At 42.4% G+C, this 26,801-nt stretch overlaps 2 protein-coding genes across 2 annotated transcripts in view; both read left to right on the top strand.

Moving 5' to 3' along the window:
- Window positions 1–26,801, top strand: part of LOC125705360 (uncharacterized) — a 311,911-nt gene that overhangs the window by 246,521 nt on the left and 38,589 nt on the right. The gene's annotated exons all lie outside the window — the stretch shown is intronic.
- Window positions 2,766–26,801, top strand: part of LOC125705354 (uncharacterized) — a 115,954-nt gene continuing 91,918 nt past the window's right edge. The window contains exons 1-11 of the mRNA XM_048971889.1: window positions 2,766–2,984; window positions 3,201–3,545; window positions 6,763–7,116; window positions 8,135–8,236; window positions 8,711–8,806; window positions 9,636–9,728; window positions 12,705–12,776; window positions 14,134–14,247; window positions 14,959–15,078; window positions 25,556–25,663; window positions 26,046–26,138. Of these exons, the coding sequence (XP_048827846.1) occupies window positions 2,924–2,984; window positions 3,201–3,545; window positions 6,763–7,116; window positions 8,135–8,236; window positions 8,711–8,806; window positions 9,636–9,728; window positions 12,705–12,776; window positions 14,134–14,247; window positions 14,959–15,078; window positions 25,556–25,663; window positions 26,046–26,138 (1,558 nt within the window). The 5' untranslated portion in view covers window positions 2,766–2,923. The remainder of the gene's footprint in view (window positions 2,985–3,200; window positions 3,546–6,762; window positions 7,117–8,134; window positions 8,237–8,710; window positions 8,807–9,635; window positions 9,729–12,704; window positions 12,777–14,133; window positions 14,248–14,958; window positions 15,079–25,555; window positions 25,664–26,045; window positions 26,139–26,801) is intronic.

Genomic DNA, 26,801 nt, shown 5'->3' with positions numbered 1-26,801 from the left:
AGACCTCTCGTCCTCTCCTTCTGCGCCCTCGGGCAGGTTAACAAGTCTCAAGTTAGAATGTCGCGATCTGGCCTCCAGATCCAGCACTTTGTCTTCGAGATCTTTGTTGTTATTTTCAAGAGTCCGTACCTTTGCTTCCAAGGTGGTGATACTATCTTCTGTTGCAGATATCTGGGCCTCCGCCTCACCGACCCGCTTAGCACACTCATTAACATCCTTCCTCACAGTCTCTATTGCTGACAAAATACCGTCCAGTTTGGAGGAAAAATCCGATTTCAAGTTTGCAATAGCCGCCAGTACTGCGTCTAAGCTTTCGACCGTCTTTCCCCTCTCATTTGGCTTGTCAATTTTCTCCTCCATCACCTGACAGATGTTGGTATTATTCTCGCTATCTTCACCACTAACATTAGCTTCACAGCTAGCCTCAGAGCTCAACTTAGAAGTGAAGTTAGACAATTTCGACTGAGTCGGTCTACTAATGTTTTTACCAAGTTTCTTTTGCGAGAGAGGCATCACTACAGGTCTTGTTCAACGTCCAATAAACGAGTATTATTCAGGATTTTACAGAAACATAGCGGAGCAGAAGTGGGCACGTCTTCTCAGCAAGCCGCCATTACTGGAACCAATCGTCACAAGTCTTTTTAAGTTTTTTTTCTTCTGATGAACACTAAAGAAGATATTTTGAAGAATGCTGAAAACCTGTAACCATTGATTTACATAATATTTGTTTTTCCTGCTACGGAAGTCAATGTTTAACGGTTTTCAGCTTTTTTTCACAATATCTTATTTTGTATTCAACAAAATAAAGAAAATCATAAAAGTTTGGAACCACTTAAGGAGTAAATAGTGAGTAAAGTTTTTTTGGGGGCTAGACAATGCCTTTAATAGGCCTCACCTTTGACCCTAACTCTTCCCCTCTGACTGCACTAGTACCTGACAGGATTGCCACCTGATGAAATAGCATGACAAAAAAGTGAGTTTTTTTGCCAAAAACACTAATGAATCACTTACATCCTCAGCCTATCACTCCTCATAATGTTAAATATTAGTATAATCAACATGTATAATACACACACACATATTATATGTTATACATAATCAACATTCAGATTCACCTCCTGTGACCTTGCCTCTTCACCTGAACTACAACATGGCTGATCTGCTTCTGTCCCCTAATAAAAAAACATTGAGGGATTCCTTATGAGCATTGACAGAGAATGCCTCAGCCTATTATTGGTAACAATGTTAAATCTCAGGACAACTAGGTATAGTAATATCAAGTCATCGTTCAACATCACCTGTGACCCCTTCTCTCCATCACTGTCTGATACACAGCACAGTTGTTTAGGTTCTGTCACCTGACAAAACAGGATAAACACATGCCATTTAAACAGCAATCATTTTATTAAACTTTTTCTGAGTCTTAGTGTGCAAATCTCAAATCAAATCATTAATGTTTGCCAAGTCAGTGAATGCATTTTAAAAACTATTTGTGCGAAGTGGATTGTCTATTGGTGAACTGTCAATAAAATTCTAGCCATGGCAATATTAGTATGTAGCATATCAATTTCCTTCACAAGACTGATTTCTGACAAATAGTCATCATTAGATTAGGAGAACTGACAGGGATCATATTTATACTTTTACATTTAGCTGTTTAATCTGCTGTTAGTTTTAAGTCCGTATTCACAGACTATAGCCTGCCCTGCTATAATGAATGTGCGTCAAAGCGGTAAAAAAAAAAACCCCACTAGCATTAACGTTAACTGCTGTCGTTACTTTGATGGACTTTGATGGATTCACTAGCGAACTTGAAGTGACTTACACTTTTCTTTGAAAAAAAGCTCCTAATGTCCAGCTTCTTTCTTTTTTGCTGTCGCCATCCTCACATGTGTCACCATACCCAACACATCTTCTTGCACGGGGAAAAAAATCCACTGCATTTGGCGCTGCCTGTATCTGAACGCAGCCACAGCCTCTCACATGATAGCAGGGAAATGCACAGCCAATCAAAATGTTCATATGTGTTTTGGGGGCGGGAGGACTCAAGGAGAGAACGTGATTTATCCCTTTCTGCGTGTCTAGGTTAATGTTGACAGCACGATTGTTTTTTTTTTTTTTAGTGGATTAAATTATTGGTGGGGACATTTCGATGGTCGGAGGATATTGGTGGGGACACATCCCCTCCGTCCACCCTAAATCTACACCCCTGCCTGGCAGAGCATTAAAAAGGAGGAAACCCAGCGTCTGGTCATGTCCATGAGTTCAAGACTTCAGGCAGTCATTGTCTGCAAAGGGTTTTCAACTAAGTATTAGAATTGAACATTTTATTTGCAGTTATATTAATTTGTCCAATTACTTACAGTATGAGCACCTGATAGGAGGGGATTGTGTAGAAAAATCACTTTAGTTATACAATGTTTTTGTTCTACCCACTGAATTAAAGCTGACAGTCTGCACTTCAACTGCATCTGACTTGTTTCTTTTAAAATTTATTGTGATAATGTACAGACGTTTGTTAAAATCTCGACTTGTATAATGGAAGCTGTCCATGTTTATTAATTAGGGATCCGTCGCTAAACCCGCTTTCTATACCCCTTGTTGTTGTAGCTTATATTTTTGTACGTGTTATAACAAAGTTTTCATTTAAGTTAACAATCCGCCACTTAACCGTCACTTAAGCGATTTGCATTTGATCAGGGAAACACAGACATGCGATCCACCCTTTGCCGTAATTCAAGTGTGTTGGGAGTGTTTCCGCTCCAGGTGTAAACTGAAAGTAAACGTATGGCCAGAAATTGGCATTTCGTGTAGGACGATTACTGGGTTAAAATGCGCAAATAGACTGTTCGTAAAAACGAAAATATAAAGCAAAATTTGGCTTTGTCTTTGTACAGTTCTTTGTACAAGACTAAAGGCGGCGATGCAAGTCAATACTTTCAGCGCTATTTTGATCGTGTTGAAGTTCGTCATTAACTCTGACGGTATATATATTATGAAGACAGTTTTACGTGTCTGGTAACTCGTATAATAATGTTGAAATTTAATTGAGTACGTTGTTCTTATTTTGTGTGTACTAATTATTATACAAATATTTGCTTACCAAATATTCCAGTAACTGCGTTGCAATGTATGTTCTGTGCTTATTATTTAATGCTTTGAGGCATTAAGTTATTTTATATCTCTTATTCTTGTGGCAGGTTTCCTGCTACACGGCTCTGCTGGTCCTCTAACAGCCCGGCCGGGAGGAGCTGTACTGCTGCCCTGCTTTGTGGACAGACCCCTGCCTTTGGAGGAGCTGGAGGTGGACTGGAGAAGGACTGATTCAGACACCATCGTGCACCTATTCCAGGGGGGTCAGAGCAGACCTGAATCACAGGGGGACGCCTACAGGGGCAGAGCCCACTTCTTCTCTCAGGAAATCCCCAAAGGCAACTTCTCTCTGCTGCTTGAGGGTGTGAGGACTGCAGATGCAGGAGTGTACAAGTGTGTGGTTTATACAGAGCAGGAGAACCATGAAACACAGGTGGAAATACAGGAAGTAGGTAAGTGAACCTTTCTGATTTATAGCTTAAAACACAGTATTAACATTGGGGGAGGCGAGTATATCAGGGTCAGAGGTGTGACGTCATATGTCTGTAGTGGCGCTGTGTACAGTTAGTTTTTTATTTGTAAAGTATTGCTGCTTCAGTCACAATATATAAAGTGATATTATTCTTTCCATTTTTATTTGTATCCTTTTTTACCTACATGACAGTTTAAGTGTGGTAATGTCCCGCATTATATATGCTGCATTTCCTGGAATTATTAGAATCACGCACAAATCACGAGATTCCGCCACGAATATCAGGCCATGTACTATGGAAAAATGACCTCAGCTCAGGGTCCACTGTGATGTTACTCTCCTGCACCCTGTCTTCTCTCATAAACACATCGTAACTGAAAGAATCACTAGTACAACCACAAACCATATAAAATAGCGACTAGGAGATATTCTCCTAGAGACCCATACAAGTAAATATATAAGGGATTTATTGAATTTATTCTCAATAAAAGGGACTTTCTGACAGGTTTACAGTGGAATAATATATTTGCGGTAAGACTTCTTGAGTGACAGTTCTGCTTTATTCTGACATTGTGAGAGTCACGGCACATGCATGAGATTTGGCAACCCTGGAATTGTGAATGTTGTTACAGTAACTAACCAGGCTACTTGCAGTTTGCACAAATATAACAAGATGATCATTATGAAAATTGATCGACAAGAAGCTCTTACGGGGCGGCATAGTGGTGCAGTGGTTAGCACTGTTGCCTCACACCTCTGGGACCCGGGTTCAAGTCTCCGCCTGGGTCACATTCGCTTAGGGCTGGCCCCCTATCCTGGGTTGTTTCCTGCCTCGTGCCCATTGCTTCCGAAATAGGCTCCGCGACCCAGTAGGATAAGCGGTTTGGAAAATGGATGGATGGAAGAAACTCTTACATTCCACCATTTGAATTACATTATTATATTCACCATTTCATCCAAATTAGTGATTACTCGTTGGTTATGATGAACGAGGTCTTCAATGAGTTAAGTTTATAGACCGTTCAGTACGTTTCCACTCGCCTCTGTATCTTGTCTCTTTACTTGACGAGGCTGAAGTTTGCTCCTTGTTCTCCTTATTCGGATTTTCCGGTCCACCTTAAATGCAATGACGCGATTGCGCCAGTAGGGGGACTCATTTAGCGAGGCTTACCTTCAGAACTTCATTTGGCTTTCGATTGGACAGGTGTGTCATGGACTGTTGAGTTATAGAGTCTAATAGCACTGGGTAGGAATGATTTCCTGTATCGTTCCTTAATGCGGCAGGTTGAATGAGTTGGTTGCTGAAGCTACTCCTGAGTTTCTCTAGTGTTTTATTTGGGGGGGGTGAGAGGCATTGCCCATAATTGCCAGCAGCTTCGCCAGTATTCTGCCCCTGGCCCCCTCCTCCACACTGACAAGCTTGGAGCCAACAGCAGACCCAGCCTCCCTAATGAGTTTGTTCAGTCTGCTGCCTTCCTTTGCTTTGATGCTCCCCAGCTGTTTGCTAACAACAGTAACTCGGGTTAGAACCTGATTTAGGATAAAGCCATTACAGATGAACAGATCCTAGGTTATTGTTCCTATCCTAACTTAAGACAGGAAATGTGTATTACACAAGCTTCCTAACTTCCAAAATGTTAAATAAACTCTCCTAACTTTAGGATAACTATACATCCCTGATCATGACAGAATGATAAAGAAATATATATATTGCAGTTTTTTTTTAAATCTTGTTTTTGTGGAAGAAAAGCTGGCAGGTGGGTTTGCCAGAATAATTCTGTAAAAAACATAATAATCATTATGGAACAATGTGTAAATTACAAGTAAGTACAAAATTACAGTTTAAACCAATAAATTCAACACTATTTCTGCTGAATTAGCATGACAATATTACTGCAAACCAGTTCTTTCAGTGAGACATCCAATTATCACTTATTGTCCATTGAATCCCATTCAGTTTCACTGAAAATACCCAACAAACAATATTACTGAAGTGAAAAACTGTCATTGTTGGCACAACAATGAAACATGTCCTCAGCATTTAACACAGCGGTGAGCCACTGTTATTTAGCACTCAAGGAGCAGTGCATGGGAATGGTACCATGCTGACTGGGGATTCAAACCAACAACCTTCCAATCACAAACAACCTGCCTTACCCATTAGATCCACTGCCATTATTTAGTAGAAAATCCTCATTATGTGTCATTAAACTGAATGTTTCTGCAAATTACCTTCAAATGTTGTTTATAATGTCATGTTTTTGATGGATTAATCATTAATTATAGTGAAAGCAGCATCTAATTACTGCAATTTTGCATATAGACAATGTGAATAAATCCCAGCTAATTCACATTTGCCTGACTGTCTATGTAGTATCATGGAAGTTACACATAAAAGTAATGCATTACAGACAGAGGTGGAAAATTCTTGTCCAGAAAGTGCAAATCCAGACCAGGATTTTGTTTCAACCAACCACACTGAAAATACGTCACTTTGAATGAGCTCAGTTGAATCATGTATTATTAGTATTTTGAAATAAAACGCCGATTTTAAGTTGATGCATTTGCATTTTGTTCTGAGAACAGAATATAGTTGAATTAATTTCACAAATTTTTTTCCTGTCTAATTAATCCAAATGAATGATTTTTATTCATTAAATTAGGTATATACTCTAACAGTAGCCGTGGTAAAAGGTAACTGAAAGACATTACAAAACATCGTGAAGGGCTGTTTTTGCAAATGTATCTGCTCTGTGGAACCGGGTTAAAGCACAAAACCAACTGCTTTTGTGAGGGAAAAATTGGGATGGGCTTTTTTTTACCAAACGACACAGGATGGAACTCTATGCTTCTTGTTATGCAGTGATTTCCGCTCATTGTCGCTCAGATTGTACAGGAGGTGGTTCCAAGCAAACAGAGGATGCAGGACCAACCAGTTACATGTCTTACACCCACCTCCTCTACAATCTGATTGGTTATCTCTCTGAACCAATCACTTTTCATTCAGCCCTTAAAACATTTCGGTGTAACAAAACTTCTACAAGCTTAGTGTGGTGCCGGATTCGTCTCCTGAATCACATATGCCAAGTGTCAAAGTTTTAAAAGTGATGCATGTTGAAATGAAAACAACCACAAACAAATAGGAGGGGAGAACACACAGGTTGCCAGATTGTATGATTTTTCTGTTCTTGTTCCAGAGCGGCTGGTGGTGACAGGTGCAGATGAGCCTGTCTATGCACATGCTGGAGAGGATGTGACTCTCAGCTGCTCTGTAGACACCCATGTTAATGTCACAGAGCTTCATGTGGAATGGAGAAAGACAGACGATGACGGTGACATCTTGGTGCTTCTGTATGCTGATGGAGGGAACAGACCAGAGTCACAGGATGGGAGATACTCTGGAAGAGCTGAATTCTTCACTGAGGAAATTCCCAAAGGAAACTTCTCAATGAAACTGAGGAGAGTCAGGACTGAAGACAAAGGAGAGTTCAGGTGTGAAGTCCACTCAGATACTGATTCTGCCAATACAACTGCCAGGATAGCAGCACTGGGTGAGTCAACAGAAGGACTGTTTTTAACATGCATCTCAGCATAGTTCTGTGTGATTAAATCACATTTTCATTCCACTAAGCCTCAGTGGTTCTGCTGCAAACTGATCTTTATGCAAATGCCATAGGGTTTAATCTGCTCAGTGTAACCGTAGAAATGGTGAAATTTAGTACAACTTTAAAACACAAAATGCATTAAATGAACAAATTGTTTCAGCTTTAGTGCAATTTTCAACTATATCATAACAGGTGTTTTATTAGAGTGATGCAGTGTAATGTGTAATTATGGTTTTATTATTAATATTCACTTAGGAGCTACAGAGACCATGAGAGTGTGACTGGGAAAAATGCAGTAATAACATAGTATTTTATTAACTGTACATTACATTGTGTGACTGAGTAATACAGTTAAAAAGCCCATTGTAACATGTTGTGTAAATATATCCAAATCATATATGGGAATATGGACGATCTTATATATTAAATCTGTCTGTTTTCAGGCTGGAGAACAGTTAGGACTGACACACTTATTAAGATTTAATCGTAAGGGTGGCATGGTGGTGCAGTGGTTAGCACTGTTGCCTTACACCTCTGGGACCCGGGTTCAAGTCTCTGCCTGGGTTACATGTGTGTGGAGTTTGCATGTTCTCCCCATGTCGTTGTGGGGTTTCCTCCAGGTACTCTGGTTTCCCCCCACAGTCCAAAAACATGCTGAGGCTAATTGGAGTTACTAAATTGCCCATAGACATGCATGAATGGTGTGTGAATGTGCCCTGTGATGGGCTGGCCCCCCATCCTGGGTTGTTCCCTGCCTCGTGCCCATTGCTTCCGGGATAGGCTCCGGACCCCCTGTGACCCAGTAGCATAAGCGGTTTGGAAAATGGATGGATGGATGGATTTAATCATAAATTTCTGCTCCACTTTGTGAGACTAAACGATGTAGACGTGTCGATTATGCTGCAGCAAGACAAACAGCCTGTTTTAGAAAATGACTAATGGAATGTAATTCTGAATATTTTAGGTTATTCATCCCTGCATTGGCTGATTCTGTGGCTGTGCATCGCTGTCACACCTGTAGTCCTACTTACTGGTGCTTTATCTGTCAGGCATTTAATAAAGGAAGGTAAGTGTAGCATCTGCTCTGTCATTTCTAGTAATTATGATGACATCAGTGGATCCATGTTTGCAGCCACTTATCCTGAGGGCATCTCAGCAGACATGGGGCATCAGGCAGGACTGTATCTACACAGGGTGCCTGTCCACTGCAGGGCTTAACTGTGATGTAATTAACATACTTTGATCCTGTTTCTCTGGTAACAGACACATATGTGTGAATATGAATCATTTCAGAAAGTTTTATTACTATAAACCCCTACAAACTAAAACAATGAACCAAAGCTGATGTCCTCATTGAAATTATACTAAAATAATGCAGGATCTGCATCTGGTGAGACTGACAGTCTGTACTGCGTGTCTGTAGGTGTGAATGCAGCATAATGATCATCTGAGGATGGCTGCAGATCATTAAACTTTCCATGAACCATCATCTAATGTTAAAGATCATGTGGTTAAATCTGATTCTACTCTCTGTCCACAGATAAAAGCAAACAGGCTCTGCTGAGTCACTGCTCACATGTCACAGTTCCACCAATCATGGTTTCCGCCGCCTTCATCCTGTGGGGTGTAACTGAAGGTGAGCCCAGTGAATATGGTTTAAAGAAGCTTTACAAAGAGACAGATTTTATTGTTTTTGTTGTGCAGGCAGTAAGAAATAAGCAGCAGCAGCATAAACAGCAACCTGCTGGGGATTAATTATGTAAATGAGTGACTCTGTAATTTGAGGCTGATACTTAGTATTTGTAATCTGTACTGTGATGATTCACTTTTAAGGTGAATAAGTTTTCTTCATAAATTAACTCATAGTTATTTATAGTTTGATATGTATTTCCTTAAATATTATTTTATTGACACTGTGAGTCTGTATTGGATGATGTAGGTTTCATTTTTTTCTGGATTTCCTGCAAGAACAGGGAGATTAAACACACGGTGATGAAATAAAGATATATTTTACACCAGCAGAGACAGCGTCCCCTGGTGACTAATTATATAATTTTAGATATTAGCAGACAGTAATGAAGTGACAGATAACATGAAATCCAATGTAAAGTTCAGCAGAGTAGAAGGAAGGAAGTTATGAGAAGCTAAGAAATTTAAACAGGATTAACAGGGATCCTAGTGCTGCATTCAGAACTGGGAAACAATTCTATGGCTGCCCACATAAATACTGTAAGAGGAAAAGATTCCTTCAGTTTTATCAGTGATGGGGGGGTGGGGGGGGTGGCTCAGTGGGTTAGGATGTTTCCCCTGCATTTGGAGGGTCGCTGGTTCAAATCTCAGACTTGACATAGTGATTTTACACATGGGCCCCTCAGCAAGGGCCTTAACCCCCAACTGCTCCCGGTATGTTCTGAGCCTGCTTCACTCTGCTAAATAAATAAAACTTAATGTTACCTGTTTCCCAGGATCCACAGAAGAGGCTGTTACTTGTCCTGCCATCAGTCTGATGTATATCCTGCTGTTGATAAATATGGCTCCATATCAGGAATTAATCGCAAGTATGTTTACATATTTCCATGTTTCCTGTCCTGTTTCCTACACTTCATATGAAAGGAGGTTGTCACTGTTTGTGGAAAAAAACTGTAAAATAAAGACAGGTGTTTATAATTAGTTTGACCAAGACAGCGATCACTGTCAGCACTGTGTCAGAGCGGTTTGGAGAGGAGCAGCCGAGAGCTTCCAAAGGACCATAATTAACGAACCAAAGAGCAGTGAAGATCCATAGTATCAGCCAGGAGATGGAGACCCTCAGGTCCCAATACAAACAGGCAAAAGAAGAGGAGTGCAGTGGCTTGGCTCAGCTGATGTACATCCTACACAAGAAGATCAGGGTCCTCCAGTGGGCAGAGTGGCATCGGAGACGACACTGTGAAAGAGCCTGAAAGCACTGCATTCATCACCAAGCCCTTCAGGTTCATGAAGGATCTGTTAGGGCAGAAGCATAGCAGCAAGCTGGCCTGTTCACAGGAGGAGAGGGACCAGCATCTGAAGCAGATGTATAGTGACCCAGCAAGAGATCAGGACCTGGGACAGTGCAGCACAGTGATGCAGCCGACCGAGGCAGCTGTGCAGTTTGACACGTCAGACCTGCAGCTGAATGAGGTTCCTGAGGTAGTCAGGAGAGGATGATCAAGTTCAGCTCCAGGCCTGAGTGGCTCCCATGCAAAGTGAACAAGAATCACCTTAAACTCTTTCTGTGCCTGTGGAAGCTCCTCTGAGTCGTCTAGAGAAGGACCAGTATATATTTATAAAAATTACTATTCTGATTAATAGCAGAAGGTTTGCACATGGGTGACATATGTCATAAATGAGGAAAATATTCATTACATTCTCTAAAATGTGAATGTATTTTAAGCTTCATTTTACATCAGGTATGAATTAGCAGACTAAACTCCCACTGCGGGTCCATTTGTCTTAAACAGCAACGGAGGCAAAAAAGATCAGAGTAAAAATCAAATAAGGATAAATTAAAAACAAATAAAAAGGATGGGTGGAAAAGTTATGTGTGGGAGTGATTTAGTGAAATAGTTACCATGACGAGTGAAGTGCTGGTAATATCATGTGTAACACGGTATTAGTATTCTTAATGCTCTGTATTTGGGAAGATGACATGCAGAGTTATAGTCTGACGGGGGTAAGGATGTCAGTCTGTGTTCAGGCTGGTGCCATTGAAAGAAGAACTTTCACTTTAAGTTAATGTTTATTTATTTAAAACCAGCTTAATTCAGTGTAACATGTTATCAGATCATCATACTTACATGTATCCCACTGAGAAACACTGGTAATGTGTGATCGGGTGCCGGTCTCTGATACTTTATTCGGGTGGGTGGCGGGTGGATGATTTATATGTACATGTGGATTCGGATGGAGTCAGAGCCGATCTGCACATCACTAATGGTGACACAGCTGATCAGGGAGGCTGGGAGAACAAAGACAATCTGTCAGTCCTGTGGCCCGACCTGGAAAATGCATAAGGCTCAATTCCACTGTTATATCAGGCTGGAAGAAGGCTGAGACCAGGACCATCACAGGCCGCATTATCTCTGTGATCCTGTTCTCTGCTGCCATGAACATGCTCACAAAACCTGCTGAACCAGAGTACAGAGAGTCTAAAACAGAAACTGCCCAACAGCAGCCTCCCATCAGAGCACTTATGGATGAGATAACAGTCACCACAGAGTCAGTCCCAGGACGTCACTGGATCCTGCAGGGGCCTGAGAAGCTGATGGGGTGGGAGTGGATGGAGTTCAAGCCTCCAAATCTAGGTCCATGGTGCTGAGGAGAAGGAAGGTGGATGACAAATTTCAGTTCAGTATCGCAGGTACTGACATCCCAACCATCACAGGGAAGCCTGTCAGGAGGCAAAGTGTCCTGAAGGACACAACAGGCATCAAGTTGACCTGCACTGAGTTGGATGGCTGGCTGAGGTCAGTGGACTGGTCTGGCCTACTGGGGTAATTTAAAGCATGACTGTACCAGCATGTCATTCCTCGAAGAGTCCTGTGGCCACTCCTGGTTTATGAAGTGTGAATCCCGACAATAGAAACCTTGGAGCGGAAAGTCAGCAGCCACCTCCGGAGCCTGAGCAGCATGGCTCTCTATAGTCATCAAAACAACCTGTGACTGCCACTCAAGTCCTTGGAGGAGGAGTTCAAGGTTACAGGAGCTGGGAAAGTGTTGCTGTACAGAGGGCAGAGGCAGACATTTCAGGTCAAGAAAGTAAAAATCCAAACCAGGATTTAGTTTCAACCCACCAGTTGAGTGTCTGAGTCACAGACACAGAATAATCAACTGGTTGGTTGAAATAAAATCTTGGTCTGGATTTTTACTTTCTGGACCTGAAATGTCCGCCTCTGACAGAGGGTCAAGCGATCTGAAGGTGGCCAGAGCTGGTATAATGGTTTTGCAAGCCAAGTTTAAGGCTGAAAGTGGTAGGAGTGGTGATGCAAGGCTGAGCTGGACTAGGATCCTTCTCCACATCCCACCTTAATCACTCAAGGGAAGGAAGAAAACTTCCTGGTCCAGCAGGAAGTGAGAGCAGCAGTGAAAGAGGAGAGATTGTGCTGGATGGTGGGAATGAGGCAACAGGATGTTTAGTCCTGCTTCCCCATTGCGATCGCAACACATATGATTGCTGGTTCTCCTGCAGCCCAGTTACTGTTGGTATCGGGGTTGTAACAGTGCACTGTCCAGCTCTTACACTGTAATGTGGGTCACAGAGGCTTTTACTTTGAATAAGGATCTTCTGCTGCTAATGTGTGTGAAATGATCATCTACCAACTCATGATCAGATATGATAAATTTTTATTTAATTTGTCCTTGAGGAATGAATGATCATTAATGGTCTGACATTGTTAAATATTTTTCCTATAATTAGGGGTAGCTGGTGTCATGTATGATGGGTTGAATTTAACATACAATTATAAATCCCATTTTTATTTTACTTAAAAAAAATATCGTTTTTATTTTTGCAGTTTCATGGCAGAATATTATACTCAACACTCTGACAGCTGCATTTCCCATCATTATGGTCGGTGTCCTAACAGGTGAGTTTAAGTGTAATTAATGGTTATTAAACATTAAAGTAAAGCAGGATGAAGCAGCAGCTCCTGGTAAAATATTAAACACACTGTGATGCATCTTTGAAGATGCCAAACATACTTCAGTGTTTTAGCACAAACTGCTCATTTTTCATCTCATTACTGTACAGACTTTAGGTGATTTTGTCGCTCTCAGCACCTCAGGTTTTAAAATATCTTTAAATCAGAGTTTGATTCCCACCTGAATCCCCATCTTACTCCCCCATGCAGTAACCCAGTTAAGAGGGCCAGTCCTTAGCAGGGTGGGTAAGACAAGGACCTGTAACCTGAAGTTTTCCTGCCCAAGTCCTGGGAGAAGCTCGGCCTGTTTACCTTTAGACAGGTGCTTAACCTGAACTGCTCCAGTGCCCAGCTGCCTGAAAGGGGACGGTTTTAAATAGATAAGAAATGAGGATTATTTTAAATTAGGGCTGCATTATTATTAGAAAAAATGAATAATATGTATGGTGTGGATGGATATCCTAATCCTACCCCTCCTCATACACTAACGTATAACATGTACTGTATAGTGCGGATGGATATCCTAATCCTACCCCTCCTCATACACTAACGTATAACATGTACTGTATAGTGCGGATGGATATCCTAATCCTACCCCTCCTCATACACTAACGTATAACATGTATGGTGTGGATGGATATCCTAATCCTACCCCTCCTCATACACCAACGTATAACACGTATGGTGCGGATGGATATCCTAATCCTACCCCTCCTCATACACCAACGTATAACACGTATGGTGCGGATGGATATCCTAATCCTACCCCTCCTCAAACACCAACGTATAACATGTGTAGGTTCATTGTAACTGTAATGCGTCCCTGATGTGAATGGTACTTGTTTTGGCCCCTCACCTTCCAATGGGGCCCCAGCTCCTGATCCCTGTGTGTCTCTCATGCCCTGGAATTTCACAGAAGGCCTGACTGCAGCCCATCGCTCTGCCTTCATATGTGCTCATTGGGGTCACACTTATCCACTTACCTGGATGGAATTATACAGGCTGATTGGCTCATTTGGTCCCCCTATGCTTCTGGATTTATAGCTGTTTGGAAGCATCATTTAGGGTGAATAATGTCTCTCAGCCAAACACCCTCACTGACTTTTCATGACCCTTATTAATCTGCTTCCTAACCTGTGTGACTCTATGGGTTAGAACTTAACCGAAGGCTGATCCTGCTCTCTGATCCTTACTTACACGTTACTTTAGACAAAAGCTTCTGATAGACAAATGAACCACTGAATGCTTTTGTTTTTTCTTGTGTCTAATTACTTGTTGACTGACTCTTCTTACCTCATTTCAGGTTCTTTTATCGAGTTCTCAGCTAAATCTTCCCCATCTCCAGCCGAGAAAGCAGCATTTGGAGGAATGTTTGGTGGAATCATATTTATGTTCATCGTTTTTGTTATATTCCAAAGTGAGTATGTTTATAAATGGATTTCAGGAATATATAGGACTAGAATTATGCATGTAGATATATTTTCTACTCAGAAATGTTTGATGATTTACATAATTACATTTTTTAGAATGCAATATCTGTTTTGTTCAGTGTTAATCTGTATCTATGGGGCAGCACAGTGGCTCAGTGGTCAGCACTGCTGCCTGACACCTCCAGGGTGCTGGTTTGAGTCCCACTTCTCTGTGTCTGTGTGCAGTTTGCATGTGCTCCCCGTATTGTGTGGGTTTGAGTCCCCCCTCCTCTGTGCCTGTGTACAGTCTGCATTTGCTCCCCATGTCATTTGAATTTCCACCAGCTACTCTAGTTTCCTCCAGCAGCCCTCAGGTTAATTGGTGCCTGTAAATTGCTCATAGCATGTGACTGTGTGTGTAAGGCCTCCCATCCAAGCTGTACCTCTGCGGAGAGGGGTGGTCCTTTTTTAGTGGAGGCCCCTGGCTCAGCCTGTGCATTAAAGCCCCCCCAAGCACCCTGGGTTACCTTTTATTACCCTTATTTATATTTCAGATTAAATAGTTTATTTACCACAGCTTCTGACATGGGATTTAACCCCTTATCCCCCAGCTGACAGGGCTGTGCAGAGCAGTGCACACAGGACACTCAGCACATTTGTGCTATATTCTCTGTCTGAAATAAATTTTATGTTTGCTAACTGTTTTCTTCTTGTTTCAGTCGTCGACATTGTGGTTTGGATAAAATATTCTAAAGACAGAGAAAAAAGAGTGAAAATACGTACCATCGTAGCAGGAATAACTGGAGTTACATTCCTGGTCATCACGGTTTCATCCATAAGTAAGTCCGTGTATAAGTTCCCCTTGTGTGCTGTTTGCATGTTCTCCCCGTGTTTCCCTCCATTCAGGGGCTTTATTAGGTTCACCTGTTCAACTGCTTGTTGAAGAAAATATCTAATCAGCCAATCATATGTCAGCAGGACATTGTATAAAATAATGCTGATACAGGTCTGGAGCTTCAGGTAATGTTCAGATCACACACCAGAATGGGGACGAAATGTGATTTATGTGACTTTGAACGTGGCATGTTTGCTGGTGCCTGACGTGCTGGTATGAGTATTTCAGAAATTGCTGATCTGCTGGGATTTTCACACACAACCATCCTAGGATTTACAGAAAATGGGCTGAAAAAGAAACAAACATCCAGTGAGTCGGCGGTTTTCTGGGAGAAAATCCCATGTTGGTTCTTTACAAACTTTAGTGTTGAAAAGGTCCTTTTATTGCTACAGGAGGTGACTGGTAGAGTGATAATAGGCCGGTAGAGTGACAATAGGCCGGTAGAATGACAATAGGCCGGTAGAATGACAATAGGCCGGTAGAGTGATAATAGGCTGGTAGAGTCATTACAGGCTGGTTGAATGACAATGGGCCGGCAGAGTGATTACAGGCTGGTTGAATGACAATGGGCCGGCAGAGTGATTACAGGCTGGCAGAGTAATAATGGGCTGGCGGAGTGATTACAGGCTGGCAGAGTGATAATAGACCGGTTGAGTGAGCCTAAGTCGTGGGTCGGCTTGCAGAAGGTTATTTTCCACATGAAATCTACAGTATATTGTTTGATATGTTCCTCACTACAAGAACATTGCATATATAGTGCAGTTTAGTGTTTTTATGCATTTGTGTGCAGTATGTAAGTTTATAGTTCATTTTGTCACATTACAGTTTAACTAATTTTTCAAAACCTCCAGACAATATACAGCATTGTAGTGGATTTAGGGGAGACCAAGTCCACTATAGAAAGGAAGGCTTCAACACAAGGAGTTCAAGTGCAATTTGGAACATGTCCAACCCTTTATTTACCAACCTTGAACAAGGCTAAAGAAACCTGTGCACCCTCTTGCGTTCAGAGGCTGTACTGCACTGATTCACCTTATGAGTCCCCCTGTGGCGAGCAAGCCGCGCCCACTCCATTAACCAGGCTCCGCCTCACAATGACGGTGAGGCACGGCTCCCCCTGCAGGCAGCCTCAAAAGTGCCAGAACCCATCACAATACACACACAATGAACCCCTGCCCTTAACCCCATCACAACATAACACAATACCGGAACAATATCGCGCTAACCCGTTCGCAAACCCCGAACTCCCATGATGCTCCGTGCGGCCAGCGCGGAAACAGCAATTGAGGAGGCAGCCCCGCCCCCACAGTCACTACAGTATTTTCAAAAGCAACACTATTCTGGAATTTTGACATCTTGGCATAGGGAGGGGGTCCCGGCTAATTTCGATTTCAAAATTCCCCGGTTTACTGTATTACCGTAATACCAGCCAGGCCTGGTAACTCTGCATAGAAATTTACCCATTTCACTGCACTGCTTGTTTGTACCTCACCCACCACCAGTGTTGGGGTCAGCATTAAAAGTCATGTATTACGTATTACTCATTACTTTTTTAAAAAGTAATGCATTACTTTACTTAATTACTCCCCGTGGAAAATAATTAGTTTCGCTACTCATCACATTTACTTTTGCTGTACTTTGCAGTGATGCATTGTTTCATTTAATTTCCAGTCATTTTTAGCCTGTATCACCAAACCTTATATATACGCACATATCAGCTTCCCAGTTTTAATAAGGATAACATTAATTCTTCATTTTATGTGGTTTAATAAGGTAAAGAAAGGCAACAAATCGGGTTCAGAGGCGGTGAAAACCAGTCAAAAGAGCACTGCACAGAACAAGACTGAACTGGATGTTTCATGCATTTCAAACAGGCCAGTGAAGGCAGCACTGACATCAGGCTATAAGCCTCAGAATTAAACTATATTAATATATAAAAAATAAAAGAATAATAAAAGAAGCTGGGCTTTCTAACACCACATGGTGTAAATATAAAATATAAATAAAATAGCAGGGTGGCACAGTAGTGCAGCAGTTAGCACTGTTACCTCACACCTCAGGGACCAGGGTTTGAGTCTCTGCACTGGCTCCATGTGTGTGGAGTTTGCATGTTCTCCCGTGTCGGTGTGGGGTTTCCCCCTCACAGTCCACAAACATGCTAAGGTTAATTGGAGCTGCCAAACTGCCCATAGCTGTGAATGGTGTGTGTGTCTGCTCTGCAATGGGCTGGCATCTCATACTGGGTTGTTCCTTGCCCTGCACCCAAATCATCCAGGATAAGCTCTGGACCCCCCACAACCCTAAATAAGATAAGCAGTTACAGAAAATGGATGGATGGAAAATAATAGACTGGCTTTTTTCTAACATTTCAAAATAAAGACAAATTTAAATGAGGAACGTTTAAATGGCAAACACACTGAAGAAACTCAACACAGTTGCTTATTTATTAGTAAATCAGTGGTTATATCTCACTAGAAGGAGTCGCTCACATCATTTGCCAGACAGTCTGTTTCTCCTTGGAGTGAACGCTAAATTTCTCAACTTGAAAAGCCTCTCCAGTGGTCCACTAGATGGCGGTGCTGTGTTGAATTTCAACAATACAGCCTTTATTGTAGGGAATGCTACAGGACCTATGACCCTGACTTCAAATATTCAATGACTTCAGCATCATAATAAAAACAGTCTGTTTCATCATGAAAGGCAAACAATTTGTTTTCAACAGAACTGTTACTGGACACAGATTAATTAGGCAGGTCAGACAGTGTATAATGCAGGTCAGACAGTGTATAATGCAGGGGGCGGAGAGGCAAAGGATATTAATGTGACAGTAACGGAAGGAACACGGTGAGGTACGCTGTCCACCGGCCAAAAAAGACCATACAGCCACCCCCAGGTGACACTGCCATGTTCATCCCAGTGAAGCTGCTTCAGCACCTCTGTCATGTGCTGTATAACCAAAGAGATATCGGCATCATCACTGGCCGGGACATACTGTACGTGCAGCATTCATCCTCTGTCATGTGCTGTATAACCAAAGAGATATCGGCATCATCACTGGCCGGGACATACTGTACGTGCAGCATTCATCCTCTGTCATGTGCTGTATAACCAAAGAGATATCGGCATCATCACTGGCCGGGACATACTGTACGTGCAGCATTCATCCTCTGTCATGTGCTGTATAACCAAAGAGATATCGGCATCATCACTGGCCGGGACATACTGTACGTGCAGCATTCATCCTCTGTCATGTGCTGTATAACCAAAGAGATATCGGCATCATCACTGGCCGGGACATACTGTACGTGCAGCACTGGTCCTCTGTCACAGCTCAAATACCTCCCTCCTTCACCAGCAAGATATCCAGCATCAGTCTGCTCTGGGTTGAGCTCTTTGTTGATTCTGGTTATGGCATCAGTGGTGGCATTAACAAATAGTGCTAGACGGTAATGGATAATGACTAGCTGATTCCATGCTTGTGCCAGACCGTACTGGGGAAACATAGCATCCAGTTGTGCAGGAGGCAGGAATATACGCTGTGGCCACACCCTCAATAGCAGTCTGACATACTGGCAGCGGTGGCTATTGCCCAGTGCTCTATGATGCACAGGTTCCTGAGAATCTCAACGTCTGTCGTCACATTAGGTCTGTTACAGCTGTATCCGCCTGACTGCTGTCCTCCAGCCTTCGTAATGTGTGTGTAGGAACAGCGAAGCTCACTCACTCTGAACAGAACCGGAGTCCTGCCTTATCCATAGGGTGAAGTTTCTTACGTTGTCATGTATGATTAGGCTCGCCTGGGGCTGCCGGACCAGAGAGTAATTCTTCCAGGCCGACATTAACATCAGGCGGCATCAGAGAAACACAATGCAGTCTGCAGTGAGACTCTTGCTGTGAAATTGACGTACTGCCAAAAAGAGTTGCGGTGGTGCTACTGTGGTGCAATTTATGACCTCGCTTCGCTGCCCCCCCCCCAGAAAACATATTTGTCACCAATGTCACGATCACTGTGATGGCGGCCGTCACAAGGGCCCAGGGAACCCTGATGCATCCTTGCCTCGTCCCTCTTATGTCTGTGTAATGGGGTAGATGGGAGTGACCGGTGATTGGTGCCTTTCTTGCGGCGTATTGGTGCTCAGAGTGTGGGCACGCCCAATCAGCACTCGTCCCACCTCATCCAGGCACGTCGTCACCTAATGACTCTCCTCCTGTTGTCCCTGCTGAGCCCCGCCGGGCTCCGGTAGTCTCCTGCAGTGTGAGGCGTGTATCCAGGTGGCCCTCTCTCCAACCTCCAAGTCTGCATCGTGAGCAGGATCTGGAAGGGTCTCAGTCACCGCTTGGATCTCCAGTTCTCCCTCCGTTAGTTCTTTTCCCGAGAACCAGTCCCCAGGTCTCAGGTCGTGCAGCTTGGCCTGAGCGGCTGCCCAGGTCGCTTCTTTTACACACGTGGGACGTGTTCACCCCCACAGCCCCATCCTACCGCTTCCTCACGCACCATCAGACACTGGGACAGCAGGCAGATCACAAGCTCCCTTTTATTTGTGCAGTAAATGTACACGGTCATGGAGGTTTCAAGTGGCCTCAGGACAAACCCCCGTCCAATATCCAAACTTGCTTTTTTTTTGTTCAAAATATTACTTCATACTTGTAAATTTGATTTCAAACACAAATAAACCAAAAGTACAATTCACCAAGCTGGAAAGGGCCGTTTACTCCTAATATATTACTGCTAATATAACAAACTCAAGCTATTTATCTATTTCTGCGCAATAGTTGCACCAGAGGTATTGCATAACAATTTTAAGTATAATGGAATGGAACAGAAAACATATTAATACAATAAGACATTAGGAACTCACAGCGACATCATACATTGACTGAATGGTATATTAGCTGACTAGAGTAGCCAGCTAACTAACTTACAGAAATATGGCGTTAGCACCTAATGCAACCCAAGCGTCTGCTTATCGAACCAGAACTGCATTGTAAACAAGTGAAATCCTGAAAGTATTACCTGCAGTAAATGTAGCCGGTCTAGTGAAGTCATGGAGGTTTCAAACGGCCTCAGGACAAACCCCTTTTGTAGGCACTTGGACATTTTTTTCAAATACCTGCAATGATAATATCAATGTTTCCACTAGATAGAGGTGAAGCTCCTGAACAAAATGAGCCCTCATTTGTAAAAATTGACCTACCGAGCCCCAAGATAATCGAAATTGAAGTTGCAATTAATGTCCCTTTTGTCTTAATGGATAATGAGTTAAGACAATAAAAAAGTCTGGTCTGTGATCTAACCCTAACCCTAGCGAGATGACTTTACCACACCCCACCTCTCACTTCACACGCCTTTGTTCTCCACAGCTAGTTCTCCTTTTGCGTTGCTATAGACTGAAGTGTCTGCAAATCTAAAACCACAGTGTTAGTTTCACAGCCATCATCTCTGCACGCCATCATTTGTATGAGTGGTTGTGCTGCCGCTGCTTTGGCTCTCTTACCTTTTTGGAAAGGTAAGGCAACACCAGACATTTACATATTGTTAGACTTTTGGGTAAAATAATAGTCTGCAATAAATCAGAGATCAGTTGGTGGTGCACAATTTGTATTCCTATAGACGTAAGAAACCCCCTGTGCTTCCACAGGGCTTCAAAGTCATGGGTAACTCCAAAGGCATAATTTCTGTATGTGTTAATACTCACTGCTCTCCCTTCTGCCTGCTTACGTGATCAAGGCCACCAATTCCACTGCCTGGACAGAGTAATGGCTTGGGAGAGATTCAGACTTCAAGGCTTTATGCCCGGAGACGACTGCAAATCTGACCTTGTTGGTTTCTGTTCTTGGTTCCCTTGAGGCTGAGCATCTACAAATAGTTCCATACCAGCATTTTCCACTTTGGCGTTTCCTTCAAATCAGGTGTTGGTGACACACTTGGTTTACGGTCGCCACCCGACCGTGTCCTTCCCCTTCTCCTCCTATTGGGGGCAGTGTGGCAGGGTTTAGCACCGGGCTCCTTTTCACACGTTCTGCTTCCTCGTTCCACGTAACATTATCATGTGCTTGTCAGCCTTTCCCGTGAATTAAATTACTCAAAAGGGCTAATAATACTGCATAGTTTGGAATAAAAGTCCTGCAGTATGAACACATCCCTAAAAAGGACATCATCTGTCTTAGTTTGAGGCTTTGGAATTTTTTAAATCACTGTTACTCTTTATATGTTATAATGGGAATAATGATGGTGAACCTGCCTCATAAGAGTATATACAGTATATAGATTTAAAGTTATTATTATTATTGCTGTTTTGCTCTTGTGTGTCCTGTCATATCATCCATACCATCACTACATTCATATCATATCTAAATTCGTATACATACACTTCATAATAAGTACTCTTAAGTATGTAACAGGGAACTTTCACAGAGCTAGTTCACAGGCAAAGCGTATCAAAATTCTGAATCACTTGACTAACTACAAGCAGACATATGCCTGCTACAAGAAACTCACTCGACAGAAGCCACAAGTCAGAAATTAAAAACCCCACAATTTAATTAAGTATATTCATCAACATATAACTCCAAAAAAAGAGGTGTCTCGATTTTAATAAACCAAAAAATTCAGTTCATGCATAATACAACTATCACCGACCCTGAGGGACGATATGTCATTATTAACATAACCATTAACAATAGTAACTTAACTACTGCAAATATATATGGACCTAATACTGACGACTGTCTTGTTCCGTACATTTTTTCACACATTATCAGACTTATCAGACTCTAAAATTATAATTGGAGGCGACTTTAACACAGTCAATAATCCCACTTTAGATACAGTGGATCATCTACTGCTGTTAATTTCAGAAATTGTCACTCCACTGAAACACTGAAACAATACATGGATGAATCTGGCCAAATAAACTCAGCAAACAGAGATACTCACACTTTTCTCCACCCCATCAATCCTTCTCACGTATCAATTTTTTTCTAGCCAGCAATTCAGTCATACCAGATATCTTGGAGTCCATAATCCATCCCATCATAATTACAGTAGTGACCATGCACCAGTAATACTCGATTTAAGCATTAAACAATTTAAACAACCCATGGCTATCTCCTGAATCTCCTGAAGAAATAAATGATGCTTTCAAAAACTTTTATGAAAAATTGTATACCCCAGATAACGAACCGAACTTAATAGACATTAACTCCTTTTTCGATAATATAGAATTACCCAAACTCAACATAAAACAACCCTGTCGACCCTGTCCTGGATAAATCTCCCTCTCTTGGGTAGCCGGGTGCCCCCCTCCACTCATTCCCTGTGTAAATCTGTGGAGGAGCTCAATTTAGTCGACTCATTCCGTCTTATGAACCCCTCCACCAGAGAAAACTCTTTATTCTCTCCTCGCTCCAGGTCCCAGTCTGGCATATATTACATCTTTGTTTCTCGCTCTCTCATACCTGCTATTTCTAATGCTTCTCTGCTTTCCTCTTCTTTATCTGATCACAAATGTGCTTTACCCCAGTTGGCTGTGCCCTCTCTACCTCCTCAGGCCTTGCAACGGAGATTTAATACTTCTCTGCTTCAGAATCAAATTTATAGCTTATTTGACCACTGATGACCCAGCCTACTGCTGGATGGCTGATAAGGGCTTCCTTTGTGATGCCAAGGTTGCTTTCGCTAGCAGCCTGACTTACGAATGTCATCAGATGATTTCAGATCTTGAAAAGCACCTCTGAGTTAGAAAGTGAGCCTTGCTGTGGTGGATCAGGACCATGAGATCCGTATTTCTAACACAAGGGCCAAGCTGAATACTCTTCTGTCACACCGCGCCGAGTTTGTGGTTCATCGCACCAGGTCTCACTATTATGTGTCTGGTGACAGACCTAGTGAACTATTGGCTCTCAGGCTTAGGCAGTGTGACTCATTTTCAATGATCTCTTCCGTTAAACCTAAAGATGGGGTCCAAACCACCAACCCTCTGGGAATCAGCAACTGCTTTCTTTCAGATTTATTCTCCCCCCCCTCCATCCCCCCACCCTCCGATCCTGATTGGTTTCTTGATGACTAACCCCTCCCCCAGCTCTCAGGTCCAGAAGCCTCAGTGCTTGAGGCTCCTCTTTCAATCGCTGAACTTAAAGAGGTTTTGGGCTCCATGAGCCAAGGGAAATCTTCAGGGCTGATGGCTTCCCTCTCCATCTCCTTTCTGAATTTTGGAAACTGCTTTCTACTCCACTCTTCCATATCCTTCTATTAATCTCATTATCTCATGTCTCCTATCCTGGTTAAAGGTTTTCCTCAGACAGTCTCCTTATATGCTGAGGATCTGCTCCTTTACCTTGGCAATGCCCCAGCTGGTCTTCCTCATGTCCTTAATCTGTCTCAGACATATGAATCCCTGTCGGCTATAAGATTAACTGGGCAAAGTCTTCTCTTCTTCCACTGAATCCTGCATGTCACTTTTCCTCGTTTCCTTCTTCTGTTCCTCAGGCGACGTCTTTCAGATACCTGGGGTCGGACATCTACCCCTCAGTCCTAGAGCTTGCAGCTGCCAGCTTTTGCTGTGTTCTGGAGGGTATTAAGGTCTCCATCTCCTCGTGGTCTTCTCTCTCCCTCTCATTCCAGACAAGGCTGGCCATTATTAAACTGAATGTGCTGCCAAGCATTAATTTTATTAGCTCTATGCTTCCTCTTCCTCCTCCTCCTAGATACTGGGCTTCTGTTAAATCTACCATTTCTACGTGTCTTAGGGATTGTAAGAGACCTTCTGTTCGACATTCGTGACCAGTTAGAAGGTGGGCGGTCTGTTGTGTTTCCTTCTATGTTAATACTTGTTCAATAAAAATTTGTTCGCTTAAAAAAAGGATACATACCAACCACAGTCTCCATGGCACCCAACGTGCTGAAGAGCAGCTCAGCTCACACATACCGTGAGCTACAGACTATCAGGTGATCACTGACACGTCTGCTCTTAAAGGAGACACCACTGATGGGTAAATATGCCCCCCCCCAATATTTGACCCCATTAGGCATCATCCTACAACATGCAGCTTCCTTGTTTGCCTCCAAAGAGTGTTTTGGCAGAACGTCCTACTTCCACTTGAATATGGCGTCTCCTAATGTAACTGTCCCTCCCCAGTCTCTCTCTGGGAATCACTAAATCAACCCCCTCCTCCTTTGAAGACTAAATCACCAAATCAATAGCAAAGACACCGTAGCTTAAACTCAGCACATGATGAGCTGCTCCTGGCTGATTGCTGCAGTAGCTACATGCCCACCTACAGTCACAGACCCTGTCGCTCCTTCTGTCCTGTTTGCTGCTTGTTCTGTCTCTGATGCAACGTTTCCTCAGGCTTCTTTGTTTAACCATGATAATGTAGCTGTGTATTAGACTAGCCTAGGTGTGTGATCTATGTCTCACCCCAGTCACATTTCTTACAGGATAAAATGTGATTTTGTATATGAATGATACAGTGCAGTAATCAGTATGTTAGCTATTCAGCTGGTGCAATAAATGTTAATGTGTTTCTAAAGTTTTCATTTTAATAACTGCTCTATGCATACTGCTCTTCACGGCCATGTTAACTTACCGAAGCAAAGGATCATGGGAGTTGTAGGTTTGATTATTAACGTCATTCCCATCCTTACATTGTGAAATTACAAGGAAAAGAAAGTTGCAAATTGAGCACATAGTAACCGGTGTTGTTCAGAATTTATTTAAACCTTGCTGTAATTATGGAAACACATTAAATACGGAAAAAAATCTATCACCAGCATTGATATTTATATGATAATTATATGATAATTATATAATAATTATATGCACTGTGATTCAAGAAATAGTGTGAAACAGGCTAAACAGTCTGGAACCTAAATCTAAAACCCTGAGGGGCCCAGAGCCCCTTCAGTCTCTATCAGCATGACGCCTCTGACTGCAGGTGCTCTGGTCCCCCCCCCCCCCCCCCACACATACATACTCACACAAAACATGCATTTAGGTTACATGGGGTCTAAAAATGGCCCATTGTGTGTGAGTGGATGATGTGCCCTGTGATGAACTGGCACCCGACCACGGTGTATCCTGCTCTGGGCTTTTTACGGATAGTCTCACCATGAAACTGTACTTGAGAAGGGGTTATGATGGATGGATGGATGATGTATATGTTAATTTAGTTTCTTTTGGCTGCAGGGATTTCAGAAATGTATTTTTTTCACAATTAATATGCACATTTAGGGATGCATGATTAAATGCCCAAGCTAAACACTCTGGGATGTGCTTTTCATATCACAATGTTCAATAAGGGATTCAAACCCAGAACCCCCAGGTGACAGGCCTGTGCATGACCAGTGAACACATTTGTCAGTTTGTACTCTGTCTGACATGAGTTTCATGGTGACTGACTCTATTCTTACTTTATTTTAGTTGCTGTCAGTGTTTATCTGGAGAAATACTCAGATCTAGCTTGGCAAGAACAACTTGCAACATTTTCCACTTTATTAATGTTTCCAGTCATCATGGTCTTACTCCCAGGTAAGTATGTTTTCAGGTTTTGTAAAATATCTATTTAAAAATTGTTTTAGACTTGGGAACATCAGGAACACTGGGGCAGAACTTGGTACTGAGGTATTTATTTGCTAAATTATACTGAATGAAACACACAAATGTTAAACTTTGGATTGAAATTGATATTTAAAAGTGTGCTTTTCATAATGAATATCTACACAATTAGGGAATTATGATACAATACCCAACTAAAACACCCTTTCATAACCCATTTAAATCTGCTGTGCACTGTGCAGCATCCAATATGGGATTCAAACTCAGAACCCCCAGGTGACAGTGCTGTGCAGGGTTTTAAACACAGGATCACTGTCTGTGACTGGTGACTAACACTTATCTTCCCTTATTTCAGTTGGTCTCGGTGTGTTTCGGATAATACGCTCCCGAAGGAAGGGAGAAACAGTACGACTTAGAGACATTTTTGAAATCATGGCTTATTTCCTGTGTAAGTATATTTATGTGGATTTATTTGTTCACATTAACATTTATGTTCATTGGCACATTAAGAATTCTGACCATAGTGAGATTTAGAGCTGTTTCATTTTCCATGGCACACAGGCCCAGTGGGCAGCTCTGCTGCTTCTTAGCTCCAGGGCTGGGGGTTCGAGTCCCACCTCTGCTCTTTGTGTGGAGTTTGCAGGTTCTGGTGTTTGACTTACATGGATTAAAGTTTTCCGCCGCTATGACGGATTTCGGTCAACTGAGTGCATTAAAGGTTAATAATGAGATTGATGCAGATCTGAAGGAAAAATAATGGGGGGGGGTGGGGGGTAAACAAGCTTCGCAGACAAAGTTCTGGAAAGGCTGTATTTATCTTCGGTTTAATTACGATTTAATTATCCTTCCTAAAAATGAAAATAAACATTAAGGTTTTGGGGGGCGGCATGTGTTAGGATCGCCGGTCAACGGGTAATCGCTCAGGCAGGCAGACGGGCAGAAAGCAGGCAAGCAGGCAGGATACGGGGATAACGGGGATTTATTCAAGAGGGATCAGGTCAATGGAAGGAACACAGGCACTGACATCAATGACAGACACTGAACTGAGGCAAGACGGGGACTGAAATAGACCAGACAACAGGGTGACACATGACGATCGTACGAGCTGGGC

This window comes from Brienomyrus brachyistius, chromosome 12 (assembly GCF_023856365.1).
Source record: "Brienomyrus brachyistius isolate T26 chromosome 12, BBRACH_0.4, whole genome shotgun sequence".
Lineage (NCBI taxonomy): Eukaryota > Metazoa > Chordata > Actinopteri > Osteoglossiformes > Mormyridae > Brienomyrus > Brienomyrus brachyistius.
Note: the sequence above shows the minus strand (reverse complement) of the source record. Positions and strands in the feature narration are given on the sequence as shown.